The sequence below is a fragment of the Sparus aurata genome, chromosome 12 (genome assembly GCF_900880675.1).
Source record: "Sparus aurata chromosome 12, fSpaAur1.1, whole genome shotgun sequence".
NCBI lineage: Eukaryota > Metazoa > Chordata > Actinopteri > Spariformes > Sparidae > Sparus > Sparus aurata.
In genome coordinates, this window is record NC_044198.1 from 21586820 (window position 1) to 21609290 (window position 22471).

The window sequence follows — 22471 nt, forward strand, 5'->3', positions numbered from 1 at the left end:
TCACCAGCCACTTGTTTGTTTTGGCTCGCTGCCATCTCGTGCTGTCCAGGTAGTGTATAATCAGCTTGTTGGAGCTCGAGGGCTTGAGAGCTTCTGCCCACAGTTTTATGAACAACGCTTCAGTTTCGCCGGGGACCAATATTGATCCTGCGACCTCTCGGTTGGGGGGAGGGGAGCGAGAACATTTCCAGAAACAGCTGGTAATGGTGTTGTTTCAGAGCGTTGCATTAATTCTCTGACTGAATACAAAACATTTGGTGTATTTGCTGCATGCTGAAATGATGAGCGTTAGCCTACTTCATATAGAAGACATAATTACAAACAATACAGTCACGTATGATAAGTATTTGGAACCGGTCTTGTCAGCTGTCTACCAGACACCCTCAGTGCAGTCTGTTAGCTCTGGATCAGCCGCCTCACCTCCTGCTGCCTTCTCCTCCAGCTCCATCTCGTGCTCATTAATCAGCTTATATGTATTACCAGCTAAAGATATTAATAGAGTGTGGATGGTTATTGTCTTACCAGTGACAGCAGTCTAATGTGGTTAATCGTAGGCTACCGATAAGGCAGCTGATCAGTTTTTAGCCAAGCTAGCTGCATGGATCTGAATGTAAGTTGACGAACTGAAATATCTCAACTGTTATCGGACAGATTCACATGAAAGTTGGTACAAACACTCAAGACTCTCTCAGAATGAATTGTGGCATGAAATTTCGTTGATCCCTTGACTTTTCTTCCACTAAACTTGTCCTGAAAATGAGTCGTCGGCCTTACTCGCGCTTTTTGTTAGCGCTTATCAACATTAGTTAGCATGCTACTAAGCCAAACCGAGGCAATGAACTGTTCACTGTTGTGTTATTATTGTGGGAGAGTTGCCATGCTAGCTTTAGCATTTAGCTCAAAGCGTCTGGGAACGTATCAGTGTTCCTGCTTGTTAAAAACCAGCCAACTTTTACTAACTTCTAACTAATAACTTCTCACAGGATCTTTTGTCTTAAGTTTCGGCTGCTTACATTACTTTTTTTGGAAATAGTCCCAGCAGCTGATGTACCAAGTGGAGGGTGGAAGGCATTGTCCGGATCTACAGAAGTATGTTGAAAGTTGGAAACTTTCACTCTGTTGCACAACATAACAGACTGAGAAACAACTGAAAAAAAAACAAGGACAGCATTAGGATCCGGCAAATTGCACTCAACCAATAATGAGACCTTAAACAGAGGAGGCAAATCCACCCAAAGAGAACAGGGATTAAAAAGCAGTAAAAAACAAGATTATGTCACTAAATCTAACCTCCAGCCTGTCTCAATATTTTAGAAGAATAAGCTGGATGATAAAAAAAACAATTGTCCTTCCCCTGTCACTTCCTCTGGGGAAATAAAGAGTTGCTGGAGATGAGACAGAAGAGGAGCGCCAACACCTCCGAGCTAACGGAGTCATGCCGAAGTGTTGTTGGTTAAATGTTTGGTCTACTGGTGTCAAGAGTGATGAGGTAAGTAAGTCATTAGTGATTGATTCATTAGCGTGGGATCGAACTGGGGCACCTTGCCATTGTGGGGCCTCTTAATTATTCATAAGGAGGAGCTCAAAGGACTTAAACCTGGATTTAGAGCTTTGTCCTGCAGGGCCTCTGTTTGCCCTAATGAATGTTGAAAAGATGGAGAGGTATTGTCAATCACCATCATTCCAAGTCATTACAGAGAAGAAAATAATACTTAGGCTGGCTGGTAGTTGTTTTCTCTGCCTCACCTCCAGGCGTCTAACAGAAAACCGCAGCCTTGTGGTCACTATTTCACCTCCCTAACCTCATCAGAGCAGCCCGTCCCCACGTCAGCGCTACAGTTCACAAATCAGATAAAGCAGTCGCAGCAAAATGACATGTGTAAGCGAGGGCGGGGCTGTTTAAAACGGACGCCGCACACTTGACAAACTTGATTCCTAACGGTCAATTAAACATTAAACATCTTGACCCTGACTGCCCGGCTGCAACCAGGAGGTTCTTATCTCCCTTTTCTGATCCTCGCAGACGGACAACTTTGTAAATATTGTATTAGCTTCGACAGCTACAGCAATCTAAACCAGCGTAATGCGTCAGTAACAGATTTTGTATCATGTTAAAATGTGGTTCTGAACTAAAAGTCACCCACACGTGGATGCATTTATACTTAAGGATGCTTAGGGATGTTTCTCTGGGCCGTTGGTTTCCAGCTAGCATGAATGCTACTTTGTGTGTATAAACAACAAATTGGAAAAACAATTTGTTGGGCCTCTTCACCACCTAGGACGAGAAGGAACCGACTTAATTAAAGTCGTAAATTCAATACAGCAGCAGCACAGCAGCCATGTATCTTGTTTGACTTGACTAATGCGGTTCATCGTAAATACAAGGCAGGAAAATACACTTTCACCAAGTGGAAAAAAAAACACACAGTCATGTCTGTTCAATTCAGTTTCAGTTAGATATTCACCACAACGCACCGTAAGATTTGTGAATTAAGTTTGAAGGCGTGAATTTGTTAAAGCTCAAATGAATATCATCGCTGCTACGTGGATGCTGACACATTGAAACATTGAAAAAGAACAATAAGGCGGGTAAAGACGTCCAACCATCTCCCATATTTGTCAGAATCTGAACTATTTGTTAATACAATATTTCAGCAGTGGTGGAGAGTAAGTGGCTGGTACCTTCTGGCCAAAAGAGTGGGTTGTTAAAGGAGCTTGAGTTAACCCCCCCCCTTATCAGCCTCAACCAACAAGTGACAGACACATGAATGCATCAGTCATTATATTTCTGTGGACATGCACAGGATAGCACTCGTACAAGATCCCAGTGCACGTCTTCAACATCCAGCACACTGATACAGGCACAAAATAAAGCTATTAGGATGAAGACAATGAGGACACACACGGCCCACATGAGACTCTCTAATCAATAGCTCTCCTTCTCAAACAAACCTCGTAATTCTGAAGGGACTCGCGATTGTCCCTGAAAGCTCTCCTGGCTGGGACAGGCTGTATGACACGCGGTTAATTGGCCTTTCTCGTAGCGGACATTTTGACATGTCATAGCATGAATAGCTCAGGTGTGACTAATGACCATAATGATCAATTGAAGAGCCACTCGAGCCCTCCCACTCTGGCTCAGACACTCTGGCTAATGTTATTAGTTACACCTGTGTGCAGCGGCGGAGGCATCGACCAAGCGGAGTTAAAAGTTCTCACTGACGCGACGTATGGCTTAAACTGTCAAAGTAATCCTTTAATGGTTATTCAACATATAAGCGTGCGTTATGCTGAAGGATAAGCCCGCTGAAAATATCTCCAAATTTATCCCCGAGGCCTTCATCAGCGACTTTCCTTGTCACGAGTTGCATCTTGAGACATCACCCCGCCTGCTTACAAATCTTGGCTTCCTCGCGAGGATTTGCAGACCCTGAACATAATCATTTGACGGGTGGAGCTTGCTGAGGGGCAGCTCGGGATTAGGCGCCGCCTGAAGGGCTGAATTCAAGGCAAAGAAATATCAGAGATTAAGAGACTTGGTCACTGCGAGATGACCCTGACTCCTCCTTGACCGCCTCCGAGCTCTGACACCGCCACCTTTATTGCGACACTCCGGTCCGATCCTGAACGGTAGCACACTCCACTTGAGTCTGTTCACCCCAGAGACTGTTATTTTTGTTTGAACAAAAACACACTGCCTTGATGATGCATTGAGGACATTTGCCATAGTGCATGTACAGTGTATTTCAGTGCTTGCCCTTTGTTTACCCTTTTCACATCTGAAGTGTATAATCAAGCCTGAACGCTGTCGCCATTCCAAGGTGAGGCCGCTGTGTGTGGTAATGGGTACAGCTGCAGGGAACCTCGCGTTTGGGGGGGACTTTTAACCTTGCTGTGCTGCTGAGGCAGCAGACCAAAACACCAGGAAGCCTTGCCGCCGTGACAGCACGGGGGGGAAAATGCAGAGAGCTGAGTGACGGCTCGGGGTTAAGGGAGGACGGATGAAGAGGTAAGAGGTGCCAGGAGGATAAAAAAAGGGGTGAAAGGAAGGGAGGGCCGGAGTGTCACCGCTAAAAATATGGGTTGAGAGGAGCGGTCGACGGGGAGGCTGAGTGTTTGGACAGGAGAAAGGTGGGATAAGGCAGAGGGTGGATGAGGGAGGAGGCGACGTCGCACCAGGTTACGTATCCGTAGAGCACTCTTCAGTTCATTTCCCCGAGCCTTGGACCAGGGACACGTCGTATCCTCTTACCCTAAAACGTTCTGTGTTCATCTAAAGTAATTCCCTCCTCTCGTTGCCTGCCCCAAATGCAGACAGACGCACACACAAGCATGCACACACGCGTATGCACACTCGTCTGTCTGCGGCTGACTGTCGTCTGCGCTGTCTGGGAGCTAGAGCACTAAAGATCACCGTGGATTACTATGGGATTTTCCCGAAAATCTCTGGCTTTCAACGTTTAGGAGATTTGACTTTTTTCGAGCCATAATTAACGTTCAGATTCCTGACATCGTCCAGCCAGCCGTGACGCAGCGGCCGCTTCACCCCGATGGGTTTCAACTCGCTCATATCGCGGCCGACATTTATACGCAACATTTCAGACATGATAAGGTTTCAAAAGCTGAACCCCGGATGATTCATATATCCTAAAAAGAGTCCATTAGTTCTGATTAGATACAGATGTAAGACAAGAAACAGCTGGGTGCACACATGGTACATACAAAATAACCAAATTCCAGCTTTTTTTAATGTCCTTGATGTCCACAATCATACCTAATGACAGACAATTAAAACATGCGAGAGAGAAACATAATGACATTTGAAATTTGGAGTCCATATTGTAGCAGAATCCCTGCATGCGATAGGTGCCTCAGAGAGAAACGACAGCAGATATTGAAAGTAATAATCCACACAGACAGAGAAGCAGTGCTAAAACATGACACTTCCCAGGAGCTTCTTCTTCTTATATTAATATTGTTTCAAGTAAAAGAAGACGCTCTTTCAGCCCTAAACTGCGCAGAAAGACAGGAAAAAAAGCTATTTTCCTCCTCAGTAATTGCCAGACAAGATTGTTTCCAAAGATTCAGAGAGACGAAAAACACTCTTTTTCGTGCTGATTCTTGGGACGCAGACACAAAAAAAAGTGTGATGGTTCAGTAAGAGCCCGGGCAATTACCGATGCATTAGCGGGAGCACTTTGAAGACAGAGCTGTGTTGTTATACGTACATGTGGGTCAGCGTAGGCAATGTTTTGGAATATTTTACAGGTGGAGCGTTGCTATCTCGTAATATCTTTAATGTGTGAGTCAAATGAGGGTCTGATTTCCTCAATTACAGAGTCGAGCCGTCTGCAGTATGTGTATTCAGCTCCTGCCTGCACAGCAGAGCTCCTCAGATATTATATCCTTTCTTACCCTGCAAGGAAAAAACATTATTTCACCATCTCTAGAGTTACAGAGATGCATACCTGATGTTCTCCTCCTACATTTAAACATAATATAAGATCATAAATCACATGATGTAAACAAACTTAATGAAGTACAACCTAGTGAAGCACTTTTATCTACTCCTCCATTCTGAGTGTTCACACACACCTCAAGTTGCGGGTTCTGTGTCGTTTCAATGTGTCATGGTGATTTTTTTTTCTTTGTAAGAAGACCAATCACTTCTAGTTTGATGATGTCTCGTAGCCAACTAGCTAACTAACCTCACATCACTGCAGATTGGGGGATGACAGTCCTGCATTTTGACGCATGTAAATGTTGCATTCGCACCTCTCGATCGTTTGTGACGCCCCAAATTTAACGTAAGTCGACCAGTTAAGTTGCTGCACTTGGTACCGCCCCTCTAATGTCAGTGTTTCCCACACATATATCTTTCTTTTGCGGGTATATTGATGGCTACCCGACATATTTTTGCTTTTTAAACTGTACTTTTTAAAATCCATCGGAGAGAGCGACGCCATCCGCGATCGATTAACTCGTGGAAGATCTGCCCTCAATCTTCCCCCCTCCGTCTACTGTCAGTCACAAATGCTCAGCAGAGAGAGATGTTGTCTGGAACTACATCCCCTCCCGTAAGACACACTGATTGTGACGCGACCTCTCCTGTTGAATGGAGGCCTACTCATGCAGTTACTTTGTTCAAACCTGTAAGTGCACCTGGTTGCTGCGATGTCGCTCAGTGCGCGTTGGTTTTCATCAGCAACGTAATTAACAGCAAGCCTCCTCACCTGCTGTTGCGACAACAGAATCGGTTGAATAGATCGTAAACACCAGGTGTGTGTTGGCCGACTTACTTCTGATGTAAAAAGCAACACTATGTAATGGCAAACTCTTAAAGTGGTTCTGAAGAGAGCTCAGTGATTTTTGAGTGTCATTCTCAGGTTGTCAAATACCGACATTGTGTAACGGTCCTGAAGGTGAGATTTAAACCACTGCACCTTGTAAGTCTGTCCGAGGGGATACAGGGCCCTTAAAGAGCGAGGCTTAGGGTTGAAAGTTGGATAAGAGATTGAGCGACTGCCTACCTAAGATTGCGGTGGAGGAGGAGAATATTGCTGACCGCATGTGGTCCTTCGCATCTCTCTTCCAAGATGTGCCCACGGACGCTAAATGGTCCTCTGTAACGGCACACTAGCTGCAGGAGTGATCAGGATGAAATGTGCCAGTTTCGAGAATGTAGTGAAACACTCTCTTTTGAACTGCTACCATTCAAGAATGCTGCTCCTGGCTCTTGGCTGTGAGAGTCTCATTTTTGTTCACGCTGCAAAAAGTTTATTTTTTGACTGCTCACTCCTGCCCACGACAAAATCTAAACCCATTAGTTGGGTCCCAGGCCAAACGCTATGCAGTCCTCTAGCACAGAGCATCAGCCTCGCACTCTACAGCCCTGTTTTTAAAATCTGTTCATTTCCCTGTAGTGCTGTGAACATTTGATCAGTCTGAAGCAGAAATGATGATGAGAGACTGAGCAGCACCAGGACAGTCCCAACAAACCCGCATTGCTGAGCGGACAAATTAAAAAGCAATGATCGCTGTGAGTAGTGTTCTTGAGATTCTTGTTTGGTTTCCTGATGAGTTTCAGATAACACAGCAGACGGAAAAAAAACATTGCAACTTTCTTAAAACTCGATTGCATTCCTCTATCAGTTTCACTGCTGATATCCAAGCAGGGCCCTGCAGGTAGACGTCTCAGAAGCCTGCACACCCACCCACACGTGCACGCTGATAAACACTTAGCTCAGCAAAGGCTGGGGCGGCCCACTCCTCCATGACTGTTCTGAAAGACGCCACCCATCAAGGGATCAACGGACGCCAGTAAATCCATTACTAAAAATACTTGCCAATCCTTTGGGATTACTACGCATAGCAAGTGGACACTGTGTATGCCACAAATCTGGAATTAGGCAGTGAAAGGCCGTCAATGGTGCATGAAACACCTGATCCACTGTCTAGGCATGAGCGTTCCCAGGGCAAAGGTGCCTGTAGCAGTGCAACTTCAACTGACCTGCACCTTATGTGACTCTAAACTTTGGCAGCTCTCTCGGGATAAAGAGGTTAAAGAAAACAGACGGCAAAGACACTTTTTTAAAAACTTTACAGAATCTGTGCCAGTTTACGACGTGGTCGTTAGAATAATTGAGCCAAATAGACGCGTGCGAACAGAAAAATCCAGTCTTAAAGTGACTGTCATTAAGGTCAATAGGGTTGAAGTTTTAAAGGATTTAAGAATACAGACCAAGAGGAGAGGAGATCACTAGTACCAGGATGAGGTACAGTGTACAGCACAGAGATAATCAACTTCTTAAATGATGTAAGTTGTTATAGCAAACACGTATTAGTCCTCCGAGCTAATCAGGATCAGGTGTTGGTCATGCCAGGTTGCATCCAGGAATCCTGACTGAGAAACTAACCTTTGTTGTTTCTCAAGCTCTAATTGTATAAAGTATGTTACTATATACACAATCTGTTAGCTTAGCTTTTGTGCAAGGAATTGATGTGGAAGAAATAGTCATGCTGTACAAGACATTTGCAAAGTAAAACATACTTTAGAGTTCCTTTGCCAATCAATCAGAATTAGAGTGCTTTGTCGTTCATCAAATGATTCACAAGTTATTCATGCAATTAATAAATTGTCCTTCTTTGAGTGCTTTTGCCACAATTAATGAAACATTCAGATTTTTTTTGCAGTTATGAGTAGCTCTTCTGTTTTCTTTTTCATTTTCATTTACATACTGAGTTTTTAAATGTGTTCAGCCACTAAATGTGTCCATCTCACTTAAAAATTGATGCTTTTATTCTGCCCCTGTAGATGTATTCAGAAAATAATGTGTCTACATAAAAATGTCATCAAGATGCTGTTTGAATTTAGTAAAAAACCCTACATACATAATATTTTGATACTTTGGAAACTGATTATTTGAATCTTTTAATTAAAGTTATTCTATAAAAGCACTGATAGTGAAAAAAACTTAACATGTTTAACATTTGACATGTCAGTTTTTTTCTATTGTCAGTATGTTACAAGTGTGCATGACTCTCGAACATTCATTTTAAAAGTCCAGAGATTAATATTAATTGCGGACAATTCTGGACAATGTGTGTATGTATATACAGTATATACAGTGTGTGTATATTGAGTAGATAGTTTCTTTTGGAAAAGATAATTGCTACAAAACTTTACAAAGTAGCACAAGATAATCTAACATGGGAGAAAATGTGTTCTAGTAAAGAGTGGGCTTTTGCTTTTGTTTTATTTCAACTGGTATTGTCAGGTTAATTATAATAATTGCTGAAGGTATGCAGGTTGTATGTCATCATATAGTCATGTGGTTATGTGTATTGCCTGTATAATAGAGACTCCAAACTAACTCAGACTCTGAGTTTACTGTACTGTGGGACACACAGCACTGCTGTGCACCACCTGCCATTAATCCATGACAAGCAGTACAAATTCTCCACTGCTTATGCTGCGTTTATGTCAAATCAGAGTTATTTCTAGCTACCAGTTTCTGACTCATGTCAATATCAAAGTCATAATGCTGGCTGGGAAACTTTTTCTGAAGGCTGCCAGATGTCTGGCTTAGAGTTTCATAATATATTAGTGCCTGAAAAGGCATTGAAGGTGACAAACCCTTATTAAACAGAAGTACTGCTATTCTATGTCCATGCACAGTTTTTAACCCTTAATTGCCATCTCTACACCCGTCTAGTGATGTCCAGTGACGCACATGAACAAATTAAAGTAAAAGACTTTATTCTTCTGTGTGGCGTTGGTTGGTTTCTACAAGCCTGTTAATGTTATTTGTTTAAAGCTATTGAAGGCTGACCAGAGGAAGAAATCCACTGATCCAAGCTACTTCAGCCACTCACAGGACTTTGTCCCAAAGGCTCATTAGCCTTTAGGCAAACAAAATCTCGTTCTTATGTAATGTTGATAAGCAGTAGATGACCATTAATTCATGGATATGAGCTTAAAGGTTAAGTGCAGCAGCAGCCTTTTGGCTGCATAATCTGTAGAGGTTGAACAAGAGCTCAGCTGGGTGGATCTAATTATGATATGCTGATGCAAACTGTCACGTTAACCCCACTGACATGCAACCGGTTTAATTATATGATTGATGAATTAGGGCCCAGCCAACTTATCTCTTCCAAACAACATGTTACAAGTTAAAAACATGAAAATGAGAATTTAATTCTGACTTTTAACTTTTGAGGAAATATTACGAATAATTGTTATATTATAATGTGAACACCCATTGACATATAAGAAGTGGAAGAAGATAAGAAGAGTTAATTAATGTGGAAAATTGCTCACCCAGTAATGAAGTAGAAAAAGTGGATTGCATATTTGTGTACCTGCTAGTAATTGGCATGCTCATTTTGATGTTTACAGACCTACACCCCATCATTTTATCATCATCATCCTCTCAATTGAGCTTCTTAATGCTCGTACGTCAGTTGTCTGATTAAGTCAACCTTGGCCTGAGCTGGTGGCCGTCCAATGCCACAGCCTCATCCCTGAGGTCCATGATACCCTGATAGTCTCAGCTGGAGATTGACCAAAGCTTGCAATCCTGTTACAACACTACCGTCGTCCCGGCCACGATCACGGTTTAATTAAAGTAGTCAGTCATGGGACAACGGTCCAAAGAGGACAAGTGAATTAGTTGTCATGGCTGGACCAGGAGGTGGAAGATTTGTATTTTTTAATTTGTGTCAGTTATTGAGCTCAGCCTCTCAGATGTTTTAGTGACACTAGAAATGATTTTCTGAAAAATCTACCCTGTGATGGAAATTATAGTACCTATAATTTTAGATATGGTCTATTCCAATAATTCATAAAAGCCTTTTTGGAAACATTTATTATTTTTAAGGTCGTTGTATTTAGCGGCCTTAGTGTTTATTACAGTAACATTTGTAAGACTGTAAGTTTCAACATAACAGCATGAGAAACACATTTATTGTACGGTTACGGTAAGAAATTTAAAAGAAGCTATAAGAAAACTGTCAACAGTTTGAAGACACATTGTCAAAAGTCATATATAATTGTTTACATAGCATGATGAACAGATTTATTGAGTGTATAGGGGCAATGTGTAAGATATTGGCTGCAGTTTTAATTTAAAACACTTGAACCTACATTACAGCAACAGAGTGTGAAGAAGCAACAGTTCGACCTTGTGTCACAGACGTCTATGTGTTGTGTTGTGGAGATGTCTACTCAAGTTAGCATGCTAACTAGCTAGGCCTGACCTGTCCATTCTCATCATACCAATTTTGAACTGCAAGAGGCGATAGTCTGATAGGTTTAGTAGTTTCAGATGGGACATATATGTGTAATCTAATCTAATCTCTCCTGTCCCTGCCTGCTGTGTCTTGCCATCCCATAAGTCATAGTCTTGGCCAGAACTGCTGTAAATCGCCTCCATACTTTATCCTCAGGGACTGTGTTCAGTCCTCTAGGGCCACAGGGCTGCACACCTAACTGAGCCATGAGTTAATTAGCAAACGGTATTTGGCTGCAGCAAAGGATAGCTAGCAAAGAGCAACAGTTGTCTGTGACTCTGGTAATATGCTGCTCCCTATGTTTTTGGAGCTACCTCCAAATTCTGTCCATATAACCTTGACTAAGCTTTCTTGCTTGATTAAGTTTAAAACATGCTTTATTTGCCTTTATTATCGGTGAGCTATACGCTTATATAACAGTTAATCATGCTTTTGAAGCTATTGCATCTAAAACAAGAACAACGTCTTACGAAAGTAAGTAGATTCTGAAGTCTTAAGTGTTATTAATGTTAATAGAATCTCACAAGGACTAATAAGGACCTTTTTACCTTGGAACCTTAAATGAAGCGTGACGGCCTGTTGTTCATTCTTTGCTGTCGGCATCACTGTAAATGTGGCAGAAAAAACAAAGCCTCTCAGAAGGATAAACTGGCCATACATTGAATGACTTGCAGAAAATGAAAAGGGGCCGGGGGGGCATTGTAACACAATGCTGCCATCCTGTAGGTGGCTGATGCTATTTGTGGCATAGGCAATGGGGCTGGCAGTCGGGGGGGTATGTAATCCCTCATGTCCAGATGAGGTATTGACTGTAAACAGAGATGACTGGATGTAATCTTAGCGACACAATGCAATTTCAGCAGGGCCAGTGAGACCATCACAAGACTCGGGAGCACATTTTATCGTGCAGAAAGCAGGATATTTGGTGCTGCATGTTTCTGGATTTTCTGCTTTATGGTATACAGCGGGATTAAATCCCAATGAGATCAGCTCAAACATGATTTAATATACAGAACATTCCAGTGTTTACTGCATTTTTTTTTGTGTATAAGGTTACAGATCTCAGCGCAGAGATCTCATACATTTTATTTTCTGCAGTTTCCGATACAGATTTGTGTGAAGATATACAGGGATTGATGTGATTCACTCCTAACAGAGGAGCTGTCCTCTAGATTCAGATTGCATGATGATACTGAGATTTGTCCAAACCTACATGAAGCTTCACCCTACACAAATCCATCTCTTCCTTCCGTGACGCACATTCTCCACCCGGTAAATTTATTCTTGCTGTATTTATTCCCAGACACGTGAATGGGCCATCTGAGATTTGCACTTTGTTCAATATCAGTATTACTTTAAGCCATAAATCTTATGCAACATATTTTTTTCCCCTCCCCTGTCAGTACCCCTCCCTGCCCCATTAACTGTGGAACTGAAGTTACACAAGCCGTTGTGTAGGGAAAACAGTTGGCATGCCAACTAATCCAACCCAACACAAACCCAGCTGAGAGAGAAAAAGCACCAAAAATACATTAATAAATAAATAAATAAAAATCAAGGGATGTCTGTTTCAATTATGATAACATTTGGATCATTACATAATAATCCACAAGCAAACATGCAAAATGATCTGAGCTAATGTCCTCTCCAGTGATACACACGGCCAGCTGAGGCCATGAAAAGACTGAGCGCGTGGGTTCAGCGTGGGCATGTCATGGAGAGTCCTGCTGAATGGTGTCTGAGAGTGTTAATGAAGGTTTCAACTCGCGGCAAAATCAACACAGGTTAATTGTCCAAAAAGGTCCGAAACAAAGTCAAAAAAAGAAGTAGCTATACCTCAACGGACGAGTACTGCATCACTTGTTGTAGTGCTGTTTTTCAGCCAGATTATTTTCCTGTACGTTAGCTGTAACCTAGCGAGCAACAGCACACATCGAGGACCAACAACGTGTTTCATAGTTTAATTTGGACAACTTGTTGATACTTGCTGCACGCATCAAGTCAGAAAGCTGTTCCAAAGCCTTTACAGATAGTACAGGGAGCACATACTGGAGCCTCATTCATTCACTGAGTCTAGAAATAGTAGAAATCAGTTAAAGGGGCACTGCGTAGTTTTTGGAGAAGAAATTCAGACTCACAATTTTACTATTGACAATGTTAATGTGGTAATAATACAAACTAACTGAACGAACACGCTGTTCTCAGAGGAAAATAATCTTCCTGTGTCAGCCGGTGGTATGTTCCTGTTTTTTTTTGTTCCTTTTGTTTTTGTACTACTTTGCTCGTCTTAGTTGAGAATTTATTTTAGCTTTTGCGTTTCAACTTTCTATTTGTAGGATTTACGCTTCTTGGTTGTTTATTGGATTCTTGGTGTTTGGATTACTCAGCTTTTGTGAGATAGCGCTCGCCTTTCTGTTCTTAATCCCGCCTGCCTCCTTGGCGTTTTTTCTTTTTGCATTTGTGTCCTCACAATATTTTTTGGGGAAATGTAACAGTATGAAATTGTGTTGTCCTTTTAATGTCAGTTTGTTTATTCAGTCGGGAAAAGACAGAATTAGTTTGGGCATAAAATATGTTTCTCTTCTGATTAAAACTTCTCCCTCAAAACTAAATAGTGCACCTTCCACGTCCAAGTCCCAAAGATATTCTGTTTAAATTTTCTTCTTCTGCTCTCCCGTCTCTCATCACTTCACACCGCGGTTTGTTTCACTGTTATTTTTAATTCACCTTCCTCTAGTTCTTCGAGTCTCATTGACCCCTCTAGCTCTTTCTCTCTACTCTGACTTCTTTTCAGTAGTGGAAAGTACATTTCTTCAAGTTCTGTATTTAGGTACACAGTTGAGTTATTTGTATTAAATGAGTATTTTTTTTGGCACTTAGCTCTTCAATTCCATTTTAGTTATTGCAAAATATGCCTTAGTTACTTGTTGATTATTAAATCAAGACTTTTTCCACTCAGAACATAAAAAGTGTTCATGATAAATGATGTTGTGCCATAAATTGTTACTCCTTCACAGTTAATGCACAGTTGAAACAACTAGGTTATTACTCAGTCAGACAATTTGTTGGCAACTATATAATAATCATGTTGGCCATGTTTGATATAAAAAGCAATAAAATGTATTGGTTCAAGCTGCTTTATTTATTTTAAATCATTTTGAGGTTTGCACTTGCCCTCACTGGTTGGACCAAACAAACATTGTTAATGTTTCACTGTAGGCTGAAGTAATTGTTTATTTCACAAACCAAACAATCATCGATTAATGGCGAAAATAATAAGCAGATTATTCCGTGACGAACATTGATAATTGTTATAATCATTACTCACAAGATGAAGGATGTTTCAAAATGAGATTCACCTGCAACAGTAAAATCCTGATTTTATATATAAAAAATAACATTAATACATGATAATATAATGCAGTATATGTTTAACATTCACTGTATAAATGTGTGTTTACAGGTCATGGGGGACACTATTGTAGAGGAGGCTGCATGTTATCTTAAGGATTGCCTCCAGTGATGTCACTCAGTTGCTAAACTGCATTATGGGTAATGTAGACGGCACGTTTTGAAAAGCAGTACACTCGTCTAACATTACACTCGTCTAACACTGTTGAACAGTTTAAAAACAAATGATTAAAACAGAACCAGAGATCAACTTTTTTATTCCACACATTATTCCTCTTTTCTCAGAACCTGCCGCCTACATTACCCACAATGCAATTTAGCTACTGAGTGACATCACCAGAGGCTGTTTATCAGATTACATGCAGCTTCCTCTGGAGCCACAAAAGGCTTTATACTACTTTCATTTATTAGTACTCCGCAAGACCTGTAGACACACTGTAATGTGTATAATTGGTGAAGAGACCCCATTAAAGGTGCAGTACGTAGTTTTGAGGAAGAGATTTTAATCAGTAGAGATTTTTTTTATGCCTTAGCAAAGTAAATAAACAAACTATCTTTGTTGTCATGACTGAATAAACAAACTGACCTTGAAGGACAACACAGTTTCATACTGTTTCACTTTGTTTATGTGTGGCGGACCCTGCCACCTTTCTAGCTTCAAACCTCTGACAACATTTTGTTTATTCAGTTAGGGAAACAAAAAAAAAACATATTTCAGAGTTTGTATTATTGCCTCCTTAATATTATAAATATTAAAATTCTCAGTTTGAATTTATTCTCCAAAATTACAGAGTTCCCCTTTAAGTATCATTTTGAATCGATCTCTATAGTGTTATTTTACTTTTATCCTTATTTTAAGGATCTTTTATTATCTTCCTTCATACGGGCTGGTGTCTACAGGTGGCTGTTTTTATCATAACGATGAATCCTATAATTCAATTACAATATCCGGCCAAGCGGAGCAGGGAGAAAAGCTAATATGTTGATTTAACAAAGTTGGTAGATTAGAGGAGCAGTTTGTCATCCCTAAATTAAAATGTCATAACGCATTCTGCAGACGTCGGGCTGCCTGATTAACTCTGGCTTTTTAGAAATGCGCCATGCAGATGATTTTTTTTTTTTTTTAATTTGTGATGTACCTGCGGTGCATACTGAAGCCCAGAGCTCAAGCTTGCTCTGCAGGAACAGTTCGCCTCCTGCAGCCTGCAGCTATAGACTCACACTCTTTAAATGTTGGATCCTGTCTGCGACACCTTGGGGAGAAAAAAAAAAGAAAAAAAAAGGTGTGATTTCCACAAGATGTTCAGCTTTTTTTTTTTTTTTTTTTTGCTTTTTTTGGTTGCTCGTGCGACCAGTGGCTGAAAACCACGATCACACCGACGTTGCAATCTGTTTTTCACCGTGTTGTTCCTCTATTATCGCTCCTCAGTAGGAGAGCGAGCCTCACCGCCAGGAAGCACACACATGCTGCATGAATTGATCTGTTCCATTAACTTCATATATCCTCTTCTGCGCGCCTCTGACGCCGGCATGTGTGGAAGTGATGACAGAGGAGGAGGAGGAGGAGGGGGGTGTGACGGAGGATGAGGATGAAGAGGATGAGGATGAGGATGAGGATGGGGGGGGGGGGGGGGGGGGGGGGGGAGAGAGAGAGAGAGAACTATCATGAGCCACATTATGTAAATAAGGTGCAGGGGCATGTGCCAGTTAAACCGCAGTGCCGTGCGAAGTGAGACGAGGCTTTGGACGGCAGAAAGCCGGGGCAGTCGGTAGATGGCGGTAACCCAAGAAACCTGATCCACCGGGCTCTCGGGCGCTCTGTCTCAGTTTGCAGCACTCGCACTGGAAGGCAGAGGAGCTCGCGCAGTTTTTTGAAGGACATAAAACACACACACACTCACACACACACAAGGAGGAGGAGGAGGAGGAGGAGAGAGAGAGAGCGCGCGCGAGAGGAGAGGAGAGAGAGCGAGAGAGAGGAGAGAGCTCACGGCGGGTCCTGTCGAGTTCAGCGCGCAGCAGCCCTCCCGAGCCGGAGACGGAACGCTTTTTTTATTTGCCGCAAAAGACCCACACACACACACACACACATACGCACACACACCACAGACACACACACACCTAAAAAAAAAAAAAAAAAAAAAAAAAAAAGACGGGAAAACTCGGAACACCATGGAAGACAAGTCGAATTCGTTCTCCAGCAGCAAGGAGGAGAAGGCGGATGGGAATAATGTTTTTCAGAGGCAAGACTCGATACAGAAAAATAACACGGGGAGCCAGAAGGAGCACGGCAACTCCGTGGGCTTCAAGGGGGAGCGGGAAGAGGCCATGGTCGGGTTCGACGATCTGGAGGCGGCGGCCAGGCAACACGGCTTCATGCAGAGGCAATTTGGGGCCATGATGCAGCCCGGAGTCAATAAGTTCTCCTTGCGTATGTTCGGCAGTCAGAAAGCCGTGGAGAAAGAGCAGGAGAGGGTGCAAACGGCCGGATACTGGATCATTCATCCATATAGCGATTTTAGGTAAGGCGCTTGGAAAGAGAGAAAAAAAAGACACCTGCTCACCCTTTCCTCTACCTCCCTCTTTCCCTTTTTCTTTTCAACCCACCCCTCCCCGCCACCCTGAGGAGGTCTGCACACACACAAACACACACACAAAGCCATACACTCTTCACGCATAACGCGCTGTCATCGGCACACGCAGAGCACTAATCTTCCTCTCTGTGTTTTTAAGGCAATCAGGCTTCTCTGTGTGTGTGTGTTTGTGTGTGTGTCTGCCGGCTCCTGTCACACAGCGAGCCCGGGCCACTGTTTCATTGCGGCATTTTTTTTCCTTTATCATAATAGACAGAGAGAGAGAGAGAGAGAGAGAGAGAGAGAGAGAGAGGTAGAAGAGAAGGGGTGTGGGGGGTGGAGGGGAGGAGGGCGCGTTAAAGGCTCCAAAGGTGTATCAGTGAAACGTCCTTGGAAAGAGGCTGCTGAATGTCATGATTTGAAACACACACACACACACACGCTAACACACACACACACACACACACACGTACGCGCACCTTTTTTTTCTTCTCCTCTTCTGGTTTGTTAGTCGGCTCCCCCTCCTCATTGCGACATACTGGCGACAGTACCTGGACACACACACACATACACACACACACACAACGTGACAGTGCCACTGCACCATCACGGTTGTAAACATTTCACTGTAGGCGGGCGGTGTAAATGGAGGGGCCTGTGTGCGAAAAAGCCCCCCAAAAAACGCAGATGATGCGATAAAAATCACGCATGGGGAGCCGGTTAGAGAGAGAGAGAGTGACAGGGGGGGGTATTCAGTGCTGCGAGTGAGTCAGATGTTGTATATGTTGCACGTTTTGTTTTTTCTGTCTGTCAGCGGTGGTTGGAGGATGAGTGATGGGCTGGAAAATGTGATGGAATGTGTTTCGTGTGAGGAGAGGAGCTGCAGGAGCGTCCTCGCCACGCTTCCTTCACTTCATGTGACGTGATCCCCCCTTCCCTTTCTCTTTTTTTCCCCCATTATTATTCCGTGTCCTCTCCTCTCACCTGGACACGTGCATTGCATTGTCCCATTAAAAAAATAAATAAATAAACCCCGCTCCATGACAGGACGGGCAGTGCAGCCGCAGACAAACAGCTTCTCGTTTGTTTCCAGCACATTGCGCTCATGCATGGTAAACAAATGAGAGCAGGTAGAGAGAGAGGGAGGGAGAGAGAGAGAGGGAGAGAGAGAGAGAGAGAGAGAGAGAGAGAGAGAGAGAGAGAGAGAGAGAGAGCCCGGGCTGCTGGTCTCTCCCCCCCACAAGCTGCATGTTTACAGTTCACCACATCACCAATTAAGCATCTCATCTGGCCCCGGTGTCCCCTGGCACAGCTTGACGGTGACAATCATGCCCGTCGTTTTTTTCTTTTTCCACTGAAGCTTCGTGTGAACGTGCCAGGGCACGTTGGAGCTGTCCATGGTCCTGAAGTCAGATCAGGCCTGAGTCTGCAGCACTGTGCCCTCCCTAACTCTCTGCTGCTGCTGATTCAGAGTCTGCTGAGGAACCGCTGCACTTTGAGTTACCTCAGCCGGCCTGTTAGACTGCATATTTAATTCATACGCTTTTATTTATGCTTCAGCATTTCGATACAAATACATCACGAGAGCTCTTAGATGCACTTCTTCTAAAAGAACAACAACAACAACAATAATAATGATGATAACTTTATCTATATAGCACCCTTCATACAGAGATGCAGCCCAAATGGCTCAACAAAGGCTGAATAAGAGGTTAAAATGTGCCACAAAAAGAGGTTAAAACCAACAACAATAACAGGTTAAAAGCCATAATAAAAAGTTAAGATGTGCAACATTAAGAGGTTAAAAAATGCAACAATGACAGGTTAAAACCAACAACAATAACAGGTTAAAACCAACAACAATAACAGGTTAAAACCAACAACAGTAACAGGTTAAAACCAACAACAATAACAGGTTAAAAGCCATAACAAGAGGTTAAGATGTGCAGCATCAAGAGGTTAAAAAGTGCAACAATAACAGGTTAAAACCAACAACAATAACAGGTTAAAACCAACAACAATTACAGGTTAAAACCAACAACAATAACAGGTTAAAACCAACGACAGTAACAGGTTAAAACCAACAACAATAACAGGTTAAAAGCCATAACAAGAGGTTAAGATGTGCAACATTAAGAGGTTAAAAGGTGCAACAATAACAGGTTTAAACTAACAACAATAACAGGTTAAAACCAACAATAACAGGTTAAAAGCCATAACAGGAGGTTAAAACGTGCAACAATAAGAGGTTAAAAAGCAACAACAATAACAGGTTAAAATCCACAATAAGAGGTTAAAACGTGCAGTGATAACAAGTTCAAACCAGCAGCAATTGCATTGAATAAGGGAATAACAAGCATACGGACAAATGAAAAATACATAAATAGATCATAGGAATAGTAATAATAATAATGACAATATGACAGTAATACACTAAAAGAATACAATAGATGCCTTTAGTCCACATACTCCAATCATACGTTACATGCTTCCACATAAGTAGGATTTCCTCCACTCACCCATGCAAAGACACGGGGACATGCCCATATGCACACACAGATGTACGATGATGGTGGGTGAAAGATTAGAGGCCCCGCACAACAGTCAACGAGCTTAACAATCTGAAAACAATTATGTAAGAAGATTGACGCCCCCCCCACCAACCCCTCTACAAAATGGCCAGAGGGCAGGGCCGGAACAATCCCCTGATATGCATACCTTTCCTTTTTTTTTTTTTTTTTTAACAGTTATGAATTATTAATTCAGCAATTAATTAGTTGTCTGAAGAGAAAACTGGCAGTAGTTGTAGGTGTACGTGATGAATAAGTCAAAATAAAAGAGCTGCCTTTCGTTTGTCGACTCTTTACAGCATGTTGATGTATTTATTCTAAAGGAGATACGGGACGAGACAGTACTGTTTCTGTCAGCACAGAGTGATGTTGCGTTTAAAGACATAACGTGTCTTCCGCAAAGCTGTGCCCGTGTTTGCATCCCTCCTCTCGCACAGTCTCTGTGTTGTTAAGAAACAAGTGAAGCAGCAGCAGCAGCCTCAGAGAGACTGCGGGCCTGTTCTCATTTAATGTACACTATTTCATTTTGAATTATGGTATATTGCACAGCTGGTGCTTTCAAACGGGAAAGTTAATCCTGCCCTTGCATTTTGTTCTGGTCGCAGTCTGTTTCGGCTTTGACTTAAAACTGAGCATTTAGTTCACTTTGTATCAGAAAATACCCAAGATATTGTGTATCGCCATATCGCCTGGATATAAATCATGTATTTGGTCCATATTATCCAGACCTACTACGCTTTTCACTTTAGTGCTCATGTAATATGTATGTCTTGAAGCGTATGTGCATCTAAATACGTAGAATAAGAGGCGGACCGGGCCGTCAGTGGGGATTTTGTGATTTTTGCTGTGTTCCAGTCAGAGTCAGAGGTCAGGATTTCAGACAACAAACTTGTCTGACGGTCACAAAATGATGCCTCTTTGGCAAGTGTACACATGAGTGAACCCCCAGCAAAAATAGCAGAGGAAAAAACGACATTATGCATTTTATTTTATGTGACTTTTATACTAAAATATCTTAATAATAGAAACACTGTCGTCTACAAAAACATCGCGCCTCCTCCCCACGGGCGAGCCCATCGCTGGGTGACGTCAGGTAACTGCTCCATCGTCGAGTCGAGTTTACACTCAGGCTTCGAGGGGCGTTCCCATTGTACTTCTTCTCTGGGGGGGTGGGAGGTCCGAGTCGTCTCCGCTGAAGGAGATTGTTTTTTTTCCTATTTTTTGGTTGTGTGAGAAAACGTTTCACCGGCTCCGGCCCCCTTAAGGTTCCTTTTCATTGTGACATTTCACAAAGGGCTGTTTTTTCATGGGAAGTCTTCGTCCTCCAGCCACGTTAAAGACACAACCCCCTGTATGTCAGTGAGACTGCCTCCTGGCTTTGAGAGCGGCACAGTGCTGCGAGGTTATGGTGCTACTGCTACCTGCCGTGCCGGTGCACAAATGATGGTGGGGTGCGAGGGGTGCACTTTGCTACTGCAGCTCAGGAGTTCATCTCGTTCTCTGCGTTGGGCTTCACAACACAATTATTTGGGTTATTAGTTTTTTACAAGAGCAACCTTTCATCGTCATATCATTATGTTAATATTAAACATTTACCATCCCGTTACTCCTTTGTACGCTGTGGCAGAATCCACAAAACAAAAACAAAACAAAAAACTCTATGGGCTTTTAATGAAGAGTCTTACGTAAGTACAGCCCATGAATGACACCACCATTCACGCAGGGCTTTATATCGCTTTTGTGGGAGTGTTTGAAACTCAATATCCGACATATTCTTTGTACACAGTGGCTGCTTAAAGATTAATGGCAGGTTAGTAATATTCATTATTCATGGATTTTTAGAGAGGCCTCATGCACGGCCTCATACACCTCTCTGGTCAGGCTAAGGAGCGGCCTTTGTCGTGGTCTGAAAGACTCTCAGTGAGGTTTTCTTTTCAGAGTCTGTTAAAGAGAGGGCATCTGTTTGGTCAAGGCGGACGGGTGACACGTATGATCGTAGTTAAAACGCCACGCTGCTGGTCTTTTTTTGCCTGCTATAATTATTCTCGCCATTTAAACGTGCTACCTAGGACGTACTGTGCAGGAAATAAGGGGCAATTTCTTTCCTGGCAGCCTCTCAGGGTCACTGAAAATGACATGTTTTTATTCCTCAGTTTGAGGATTTGGATGTTTCAAAGGCCAAATTTAATTATGCCGCTTCACTAGAACTACTGCTATGTAAGGAGACAATGTTGCAGTATTCTTTAAACGTGGGCCTTCATACTTTCTACTCGCCACAAGTTTCAGAATCGGTCCAGTTGATCGCCTCAGTTGGCATCCACGACTGCCATGAAATCCTTTGGGGCAACTCCGACTGTCAGAGTTACGTCCGCTGAAAGTGTTTATTTCTGCCACTGACAGGCTGAAATTGTTGATCCAATGTGTCCGACAACATTACGGAAATGATCCCTAAGGAGATAGATCTTTTATATTAAGTAATAAGATCTATTTTGTAACCAGAAACACCAGAAAGTGTCCCTGAAGGAGAAGTCTTGCCGTGAAATCTCGAGAAAAGCGAACGATTACAGCTGTTGCCTCATCGAGACCGTGTTTATGTTTCAGATTTCAGAGCAGAACGTCTGCTTGAGCAGGACGTGTGGTTCTGGCTACGTAAAGGATCTTATTATTTAGAATGAAATTGTTTACATAATCTTGTCAGACACTTAGAATAACAATCTCAGCATTTTATTGGACGTAGAGTCAATGGTCATAGTTGCCCCAAAGGATTATGTTGCAACCATCGCAGCCACATTGCCGCCGCAAGCTGAAGTGATCCACTGGTCCAATTCCACAACATTTAGTTTCTGTGAATCATTTACTCACCAAAATGTGTCAATATAGGACCCAGTCTTAAAAATACTGGACTTCCCCCTTTATGGATGGAGTACTCCTGAGAGACAGGCCTACAGAGAGCGATGTTTCCTCCCTCTGTGTGATCTGCACTCCGTATTTCCCTCACCGTATGCATCGGTACAGTATGTGACCTCTCGCACAGTGTACTCGTTACACTGCAGATTGGATCGGGGGCTGTGCTGAGTAAGATTGTGCGGGGTTCCCTCTGTTGCTTGGCAGGAGAGGTCTGGCATT

General features: G+C 42.6%; 1 protein-coding gene across 3 annotated transcripts in view; it reads left to right on the top strand.

Annotated features, from left to right (window-relative positions):
- The first annotated feature begins 15860 nt into the window (after positions 1-15860).
- Positions 15861-22471, top strand: part of hcn1 (hyperpolarization activated cyclic nucleotide-gated potassium channel 1) — an 87390-nt gene continuing 80779 nt past the window's right edge. For 2 of the 3 annotated variants that reach the window (XM_030435435.1, XM_030435436.1), the window contains exon 1: positions 15861-16724. In XM_030435435.1, the coding sequence (XP_030291295.1) occupies positions 16375-16724 (350 nt within the window). In that variant the 5' untranslated portion in view covers positions 15861-16374. The remainder of the gene's footprint in view (positions 16725-22471) is intronic. The other variant, XM_030435434.1, reaches the window with a different exon arrangement.